Raw genomic sequence first — 9,460 nt, 5'->3', positions numbered from 1 at the left:
GCCCCCAGTCAAGCTGGTAAAAGAGAAGTAAAAGGAACCCACGCTCCACCTACAGCCTGGGGCACAGCAGTGTCAGGTCTGAGGGCGAGGCTGTAGGAGACATGACAGGAACAGTGCTGCAAGGCCAGAGGTGTATCTGCAACGTGGCTCTCAACGGGGGCTGAGCTGGTGTGTGCCAAGGGCGTGGGCCCTGGGGCAGCAGGGCTGACGGGGTCACCCGAGCAGCCCCGGGCCACACCTAGCAGACTCTCAAGTCAAGGAAAACTGAGCTTGAGGGCATGAGTAGCACCCCATCACCCCAACATCACCCCAACACCAGCTGACTTATGACATCAGTGAACAGCAAGTAACAGAAAAGGACAGTTGAGGCAGGACGTCGGTAGCTTGGCATAGGGCAGGCCTGGCTACAAGGCAGGCCGTGGTGGGCCTGGAGCACTCAGTGGGATGGAGGACAGAAGGGCAGGAAGATGGACAGACCATCAATGCCAGACTGCCATGGGCAACAGGAAAGCCTTAGGTGGAGTCCATCTGTCACAGCCAGGCCCCGCAAAGCCACGAGACAGGGCAGCGGGCCTGAGTCCCGTCCCCTACGTGCCCTCCACCCTGCCACCTGGTGGTGGAGGGCTGCAAGGCAGGAAGCTGGTGCCCACTCAAGAACACCGCCAGGGGACAGAGCCCGCTACCCAACCCTGCCTGTGCCCACCCCAGTTCTGGAGCTCGGATGATGCCGGCCACACAGGGTCCGTCGAGAGCTGCCCCAGGCAGAGGGGGCACTGGGCCTGCCTGGCGCCTCCACTCCGCTGGCTTTCCCCAGACCCCAGGCCGGGAGGCCCAGATCACAGCAGTCGGCAGGCAGGCGAAGTGGAACTGCCCCCCCACTGCTACCAAGCTCCAGCCTAGCACCCGAGGGCCCAGGGGCTGCTCCAATAGGGCACTTGAAGCCAGAGCAACAGGGCCGGGGCCAGGGAACAGGCACTCAGCATTGTTTTGGTTGAGAACACATACGTCTGACTCTTCCTGAAAGTCTAAGGAATTCACTCACAACACTCACAGTTTCTGCGCAGCAGCGCCCCGTGTGCCAGGCAGAGGGAGCACCTCCCACAGCCTCCTGTCAGGGTCACAGCCCCAAGCCCTGAGTCATAGGGACCTGCCGGCCACAGAAGTCCCCAGAGTAGAGAACATACTGCCGCACTGCAGCCGACAGGTGAAGGAAGAACCAAATCCATAGGATCCAGTGTCCACACTTGGGCTTGGTTCCCAAGACAAGTGGCATAAAGTCCCTTCCCGAGCCGGCTCAGGCTCCATGGGGCCCAGTGGGCGGTGCTGCAGGGGCCGTGGACCTCAGGCCCCGTGCTCCGGCCTGCCCGGTGCCACCCGCCATCCCTCGCCCTCCCACTCAATCTGCTGAAGCCCGCATGTGAACAGCCTTAGTAAGCAACAGGTGGAAAAATGTATTTCCCAAGGAGGAGGAAGGGGTCCAGCTGTGCAGACCCAGTTCCAGCCGCGCTCGTGCCTTGTACCCTCTCCTGGGTCTCCTCTCTTGGCATTTCCTCTCTTTGGTTCAGCAGCCCCTTGGGGACCCCTCCGCCGAGCCCAATGGCCCACGTGCCAGGAGAGGCAGCCAAGCCTGCCTGCCCACAAGAAGCCTTGCCCTCTCTGCTACTTCTGCTCATGGTCCTCAGCCACAGTGGCCACCTCGATGGTGGCTGTGTGCTCGTCCGGCCCCGGGGCAGCCACGGTGCCCTCGACGGCCCCTGTGGGTACTGTCACGATCGTGCCGCCCCCGGGGGACAGCTGGGCCACGTTCTGCACAGTGGGGCCCAGACCAGGCAGCGTGAGCAGCTGCAGGGGGCTCACCACCTTCACCACCGTGCTGCCGTCCTGCAGGGCTGCCGTGCTCAGGACTGTGAGACTCGACGCATCCGGGTGCACCTCCACAGCACTGGGGAAGGTGGCGCCAGAGGCGGCCAGAACTGTGTAGCCCCCCAGCAGTGGGGAGGCTGGGGCACTGGTGGGCGGAGCCTGTGGGGGGCCTTTGCTCAGGGTAGGGGCAGGCAAGGCAGACACCACTTTGCTGAGTGGCACACTGGCCAGCTGGGAGACGGGCACGCCCTGGGTGAGGGCGATCTGTGCAGACGGTGCCAGCACCTGGGAGGCGATGGCGGCCGGCCCTGACGTGGCGCGTGCCAGCCGGGGCCGCTTCACAGGTGGTGGCAGAGACACAGGGGTCAGTGTCATGAGCACGTTGCTCAGGTGCTGGGACTTGTGCTTCAGCTCCTTGGCCCGCTTCCGGTGCTCATCACACTGCTGCTCCAGGGCTGTTGGGAGAGGGCGGGCAGGGCAGAAAGGGTGGGTGGGGTCAGGGGTGGCCAGAGCAGAAGGGTGGTCAGGATAGAGTGCAGAGGACAGTCAGGGAGAGGTGGCCTGGAATATCACAGACCCCTATCTGCCAGGGCACAGGCATACTGTTCCCTACTGCCCAGTCACGGCTCCCTACCTGCTAGGTCGCGGGCGTATTGCTCCCGGGACCTGTCCATCTGACACTTGTGGCTGGCCAGCACCTTCTTCACCAGGTCCAACATGCCGAAGTTCTGCACAATGTTGTTGAGGAGGACTGCATCTTAGAAAGGCAGACAGTGAGGTCAGGAGCCCCCAAAGGCAGCCACGTCCTCCAGGACAGGGCCTGCCTCCCTGGGGTCCAGCTGCCAGTCTGAGACTCGTCAGCAGGGTTCTTCAAAGGTCACCCTCTTGTACTGCCAGAGCCGGGGGGCTGGCTGCAGGCCTCACCTCGGAGCTGCAGTGGGGGGTCCTGGACGCGCTGCTGCAGGCCCTTCATGGTCCCTACCAGCTCCTGGTGGAACTCCTGGATGACCTCGTCCAGCAGCCCGGCATCCTTCAGCCCCCGCCAGAAGGCAAACGTGTCATCTGTGAGGTAAGGTGGGCTCAATGAGCAAAGGCCCTGCCCAGGCACTGCCCTCCCAGCCCCAGAGTCGGACAGAGCTGATGTCCTGCTCAGAGCCATGCTGCATAGGGCCCCATGTTGCCACTGGTGGGGCTGTCGTGAAGGTAGGTTCTGGAAATTTAAGCAAAGGAGTTCTGCTGCCAAGTACCCACCTTGGTGAAAGGCACTTCACCCCACAAGGATCCCCATTTCCTCACAGCTGGGGCACTGCAGGGTGCCCCCACTCCCCGTCAGATGCCACAGGCAGATGCCATACCCCCTATGGCCGTGGTCCAGTCTCCAGGGTCCTCACAGGTCTCAATGGTGATGGTTGCAGGAGATCCATTCACTGCAACCAGAAAGGAAGCACATGTGAGCCTCATCCCAGGACAAGCCTCCCACAATCTCTCCAAAAGCAGAAAGGCCCGCCCCTAGTAGACTGATGGGCCAGCCCTTCTGCTGCCGGCCACTGGAGTGACAGCACGGCCTGTCAGGATGGACTCACTGTCAGGCATGACACTGTACTACCTGCTGCTCACACCGCCATGAGAATGGCAGAGGGAGAAGTTGGACCTGTCCCAGGTACAGGCAGGCCACTGCCCTCAGCACTGCCTCGTGGGCTGGGGCCGGGGATGGGCGTGTGGGCTGATCAGCTCAGGGACAACACAAGGGTGTCACATGATCCAGGAGTTGAGAGTTCACTCCATGTCAAGTCTACTTGTAAAGACTTTCTCTCATCACTGAGCCTAAGGCTTCCAGGGGATGTTACTTCTCCTGCCACCAGAGCTTAGACACCAACCTGGATGTGCCAGCCCACACCTAGTGGCCAGGCACTCCGAGGACACACCCATGACCACACATAAGCATGCATGTTCACACATGTGCAGCCTGTGAACAGACATACATGTGAACACACATGTACACACCCCACAGGGTCTGAGAGAATGGGGCAGCGCTGCGAGTGCCACGCCACACGAGAGAGGGCCTCTGGGGTGCGGAGAGTGGCTGGCTGTGGTGGCCAAAGTGGAGCTGTGGACGAGGCAGGACACATACCGTCAGCTGGGGCTGGGGTGAGGGGGATGTACTCAGCCGACGAGGGGCTACTCAGGGACACGCGGGCCCCTGACAGGTCGATCTTGGTGCTGCGGCAGGTGTTGGAACAGACCTTGTCGTGCTGATAGAAGTCGAGCTCCCCGGAGTCCATGATCTTCCTGCATGAGGGACGGTGCATCTCACACCCCTTCCCACCATGGGGTCTGTCCCCCCGTCAGGGAAGGGAGGAAAGTTCTCAGAGACCCAATCCCAGTCAAGGGGCCTCATGGAGCCTCGGGGGATGGCCACCTGGCCTCCCTCACCTCTTCCTGTATCACTAGGACTGCTGCACCAGCCCAGATGCCTCTGGGCCCCCTCTCAGGTACCTGGTCTGGGTTGGCCCTGACAGGCGACTCACTAGAAGACAGCATCCAGAGGACCAGGAGTGGAAGCTGTGCTGGGAAGATCAGGGGAGAAGGGCCCATGGAGGAGTCCAGGAACGGCCGGCCCCCTCTGGAGACACCCACTGAGCTACCCACATACACCATGTGCACTTTGTACAGATACTTCAGTAATGGGGAGTAAGAGAGGCACAGATAAAGGACATCAGGCCACACTCAGTGCCTGAACGTGAGGCATCAGCCACCATCCTATCCTGTGCATGTGGGTCGTGTTTTAACAGGAAAAGGGTCATCAGTGCCTCCAGGTGAAAAGTCTGGAAATTAAGAGATCTGGCAGAAAATTGTGAAGGTCTGAAGGATTGTGTGCTGCCCAGGGTGCGTGCCGTATGGCTGCTCAGGAGGGCGGCTGCCCACATTCACTGTGTTCCCTGCGTTCACAAGTCTCAGTCCCAAGGCCCAGACAGAAGGCCAGCAGCATCAGCACGCAGACCTGCATTCCCACGCCTCGGCCCCAAAGGTCAATGGCGCCAGTGCACAGACCCACGTCCCCTGCGTTCACACGCCTCGACCCCAAGACCCGGACCGAGGCCCAGCGGCGCCAGCGCGCAGGCCTGCGTTCCCTGCATTCACACACCTCGGCCCCAAGGCCCAGACCGAGGCCCAGTGGCAACAGCATGCAGACCCACCGGAGCATGATGCCGTTCATGCGGATGGCCCGCTTCCAGTCCTTCAGGGTGGACTTGCCAGCCAGGTGGACAAACTCCTTCGGGCTGATGACATGCTCATCATACTGCAGAGGAAGCACAATGGCTGCATGAGGCCTGGCTCAGACCTGGGCCTGCAGGGGACCACAGTGGGGTCCACCCAGCCCACATGGTCCTCACACCAGTGCCCGGCTCAGGAAGAACAAGTGTCAGTAAAACAGGAGGTGCCCCACTGTGTGTGGTGGATGGGGAGGGAACTAACTTCCTACCAGTCACCTGGCTTGGGCCGGGTGGACGTGAGCATCACTATACTGGGGGGGAGGCAGGACCCAGGTGACCTGAGGGCACCTGATCTCCACCCTGCTGCAGAGCAGAGGTCGGCGCGGAGTCCACTCCTCGTCCAGTGGTTCCTGCTCTTGGGGCCTCTCCTGCCTGCAGTCCACTCCTCCACAAGATCCCCTGGCTGCTGCCACACAGAGCCCCAGCTCCTATACCTCACCCCAAAGACCAGGCTCCCCTCAGGGCAAGTGTGCCCAGCCTGGGGAGCCCTCCCTTTTAAAATTCTCTCAGTTCCTTGCATCTGTACACTTCCTCTCCCTGACCCATCTCAGATGAGGATGGCACCCAGGAAGTTGTTCAGTCCCATCACTAGCTCCCTCAGGAATGGGGGTCCAGGAAATACCTCCACCCTCCATCCCCTGGGTCACCACCCTCACACAGGCACCCATCTGGCCCCTCAGCCACCACAAGCCCAGCCTTGCTTCCTGCTGACCAGGGGTCCATCTCCACCCACACAGTGTACTCCAGAGCTCCTCACCCACCTCCTGTGCACCCCCTTCCTGGTGTCCATCTGATGGACTCATCACTCCTTGTGGGGCAGCCAGGCACTAAGACAGCAGCCGGCCTGCTCAGTGCTAAGTCCAGAGGTAACCCAAGTCCACGCCCTGCCCACAGCTGCATGCCGTACACTGTGCCTTTCCACATCCTCACATGGCATGACCAATCAGTCGCTTTCTCCTCGTGCCATCTTGCATCTCCAAACTTCTCTCTGGAGCCCCTTCCTCGCTGTCTGGGATACCTTCTTTAGCATCGTCAGCAGAGCTCTGCTATTGCAGACTCCTGTCTGGAACGTGTTCACTGCCCATGGACTCGAGCAGACTGGCCTGGGAGCCCAGGGATGGCCCTTCCTCCACACAGGGACAGGGTCTATCCCCTGCTCAACTCCACTGTGTTGTGACCCACGGAAAACCCCTTGTTTGTGTGGAACTCTATTTTGATATGATGTCAAACTCACAGAACAACTGGGAGAATAGTTGCAGGACCCTGAAAGCACCCCTTTACCCAAACACACCCACTGCTCACGTTTTTCCCCGTGCCTTGCCGTTCTCTGTGTGGATCATATGGTCCAGTGTATGCACGCACACTGTTCTTTCCTGAAGTGCTACCCCCCTAAGTACTTCACACAGATTTTCTAAGAACAGGGTTCCTCAGAGAACCACTGCATGGTTTTCAAACTCAAGAAACAACCAATAACATGGCTGTCATTAGGGGCGGTCGAGTCAGCGGTTGTCGTTAGGGGCTGTCAAATCGGTTCCCAGTCATAGTGAGCCTTATGCAAAACAGAACGAAACACTGCCCGGCCCTGCACCAGCATCGCAATGCGTGCTGCACTTGAGCCCATCATCGCAGCCACTGTGTCAGTCTACCTCGTTGAGGGTCCGCCCCTTTTCTACTGACCCTCCACTTCACCAAGCATGGCATCTTTCTCCAGGGAATGGTCCCTTCTGATACCATGACCGAAGCAGGCGAGACAAAGTCTGGCCATTTTCACTTCCAAGGAGCATTCCAGGTGCAATTCTTGCAGGATATCGTTCGCTCCTCTGGCAACCATGGTATTTTTATTCTTCACCAGCATCACAATTCAAAGGCATCAACTCTTCTTCAGTCCTTGTTCACTGTCCAGCTCTCACATGCGTATGAGGTGACTGAAAATACCATGGCTTGGGTCAGGAGCACCTTAGTCTTCAAAGTGACACCTTCGCTCTTTGGCACTCCAAACAGCTTTTTCTGCAGCAGATTTGTCCAGCGCAGTACAATGTCTGATTTCTTGACTCTGTTTCCATGGGTGCCGATTATAGATCCAAGAAAAATTAAATCCCTGACAACCTCAATCTTTTCTCCATTTATCACTATGTTGCTAACTGGTCCAGCTGTGAGGGTTTTTGTTTTATGTTGAGGTGTAATCCATACTGAAGGCTGCAGTCTCTGATCTTCATCACTAAGTGCTTCCAGTCATCCTCACTTTCGGCCAGCAAAGTGCTGTCATCTGCATATCGCAGGTTGTTAATGAGTCTTCCCGTATACTCCAGCTTCTCCGATTATTTGCTCAGCATACTGATTGAGTAAGTATGGTGAAAGGATACAACCCTGACATACACCCTTCCAGATTTTAAACGATGTAGTATTCCCTTGGTCTGTTCGAACAACAGCATCCTGGTCTATGTACAGGTTCCTCATGAGCACAATTAAGTGTTCTGGAATGCTCATTCTTCTCAATGTTATCTATAATTTGTTATGATCCACACAATTGAATACTTTTGTATAGTCAATAAAACACAAGTAACCATCTTTCTGGTGTTCTTTGCTTTCAGCCAGGATCCATTTGACATCAGCAAGGAAGTCCCTCATTTCACATCCTCTTCTGAATCCAACTTGAATTTCTGGAAGTTCCCTGTCAATAAAATGCTGCAACCATTTTTGAATTATCTTCAGCAACATTTTACTCACATGTGATATTAATGATACTGTTTGACAATTTCCACATTCTTTTGGATCACCTTTCTTTGGAATGGGCACAGACGTCAATCTCTTCAAGTCTATTGGCGAGGCAGCTGTCTTCCAAACTTCTTGGTATAAATACGTGAGCACCTTCAGCTTTTTTTTTTTTAAATTGTGATTTGGGTGAAAATTTACAGAGCAAATTCACTTTCCATACAGCAGTTCACATACACTGTCTCACGACATTTATCACAATGTAACAGCTCCCCTCCCACTTCCTCCCGACAGTTAGCTCTTCCCTGTGTCCATCCTTCCATGCTCTCCTGCCCCCTGAGCTGTTTCCCTGTGCATAAACAGTCCTTCTTCCTCCCATGATTGTTCTCTCCAAGGAGTGTATCCACCTCAGGTAAATGTCCAGCTCAGATGGCTGTCTTTTGTTTGGCTGGAAGCCACAGGTATGAGTTCAATTCCAGACCTGAAGGGCAGCTAGGGGCCATAGTTTCAGTGGTTCAACCAGGCTCTATCAGACCAGCAAACCTAGTCCCCCCCCTTTTTTTCCCTCCAAATGATTTTTGAGTTTTGTTTCATATTGTTCTCCCCTTCTATCCAGGAGCATAGATCCCCCTCCAGGTGGCTGACAATGGAAGCCAGGCACCATCAAGTTCTTCTGATCTCATAGTTGTGTAGGCTGCAGATCACATGGTGTACCAGTCTCTAGGACTAATTGCTTCCATGAATTTTTGTTTTTCTTCATTCTTCTTTGCTCTGGACGAGGAGAGACCCATCGTTGCATGCACCTTCAGCTTTGCATCCATTTCTTAAAACATCTCAATGGGTATTCTGTCAATTCCTGGAGCCTAGTTTTTCACCAATTTCTTCAATGCAACTTGGATTTCTTCTTTCAGTACCACTGCTTCTTGATCATATGCCACCTCCTGAAATGGATGAACGTTCACCAATTCCTCTTGGTGCAGTGACTCTGTGCATCCCTTCCATCTTCCTTTGGTGCTGCCTGCATCGCTCAAGCACCCCTAAGCACTTCACCTGTATTTCTTAAGAACTGGGTTCTCTTTCAGAAGCTCAGCACGACTTTCCAGATCAGGAAATGCCCACTGACAGAGTCCTCTAACCGTGTGCCCCAGCAGCAGCCTTACAGTGATCTTCCCTCCGACGCAGAATGGGACCCGGCGGCAGCCTTACGGTAATCTTTCCTCCGACGCAGAATGGGACCCGGCGGCAGCCTTACGGTAATCTTCCCTCCGACGCAGAATGGGACCCGGCGGCAGCCTTACGGTGATCTTCCCTCCGACGCAGAATGGGACCCGGCGGCAGCCTTACAGTGATCTCCCCTCCGACGCAGAATGGGACCCGGCGGGTGGCAGCCTTACAGTGATCTTCCCTTGGACGCAGAATGGGACCCGGCGGCAGCCTTATGGTGATCTTCCCTCGGACGCAGAATGGGACCCGGCGGCAGCCTTACAGTAATCTCCCCTCCGACGCAGAATGGGACCCGGCGGGTGGCAGCCTTACAGTGATCTCCCCTCCGACGCAGAATGGGACCCGGCGGGTGGCAGCCTTACAATGATCTTCCCTCGGACGCAGAA

The 9,460-nt window shown here is 56.7% G+C and overlaps 1 protein-coding gene across 1 annotated transcript in view; it reads right to left on the bottom strand.

Moving 5' to 3' along the window:
* Positions 1 to 1,659: 1,659 nt before the first annotated feature.
* The window catches only part of GMEB2 (glucocorticoid modulatory element binding protein 2), a 20,985-nt gene continuing 13,184 nt past the window's right edge, over positions 1,660 to 9,460 (bottom strand). The window contains exons 4-9 of the mRNA XM_007954666.2: positions 5,061 to 5,164; positions 3,995 to 4,152; positions 3,219 to 3,290; positions 2,788 to 2,925; positions 2,498 to 2,620; positions 1,660 to 2,318 (exon numbers count right to left, since the gene is read on the bottom strand). Of these exons, the coding sequence (XP_007952857.1) occupies positions 1,660 to 2,318; positions 2,498 to 2,620; positions 2,788 to 2,925; positions 3,219 to 3,290; positions 3,995 to 4,152; positions 5,061 to 5,164 (1,254 nt within the window). The remainder of the gene's footprint in view (positions 2,319 to 2,497; positions 2,621 to 2,787; positions 2,926 to 3,218; positions 3,291 to 3,994; positions 4,153 to 5,060; positions 5,165 to 9,460) is intronic.

This window comes from Orycteropus afer, unplaced genomic scaffold, assembly GCF_000298275.1.
Source record: "Orycteropus afer afer isolate SDZICR_OR568_19922 unplaced genomic scaffold, OryAfe1.0 scaffold00469, whole genome shotgun sequence".
Lineage (NCBI taxonomy): Eukaryota > Metazoa > Chordata > Mammalia > Tubulidentata > Orycteropodidae > Orycteropus > Orycteropus afer.
The sequence above is the reverse complement of the archived record's forward strand: the minus strand, read 5'-3'. Positions and strand labels throughout refer to the sequence as shown.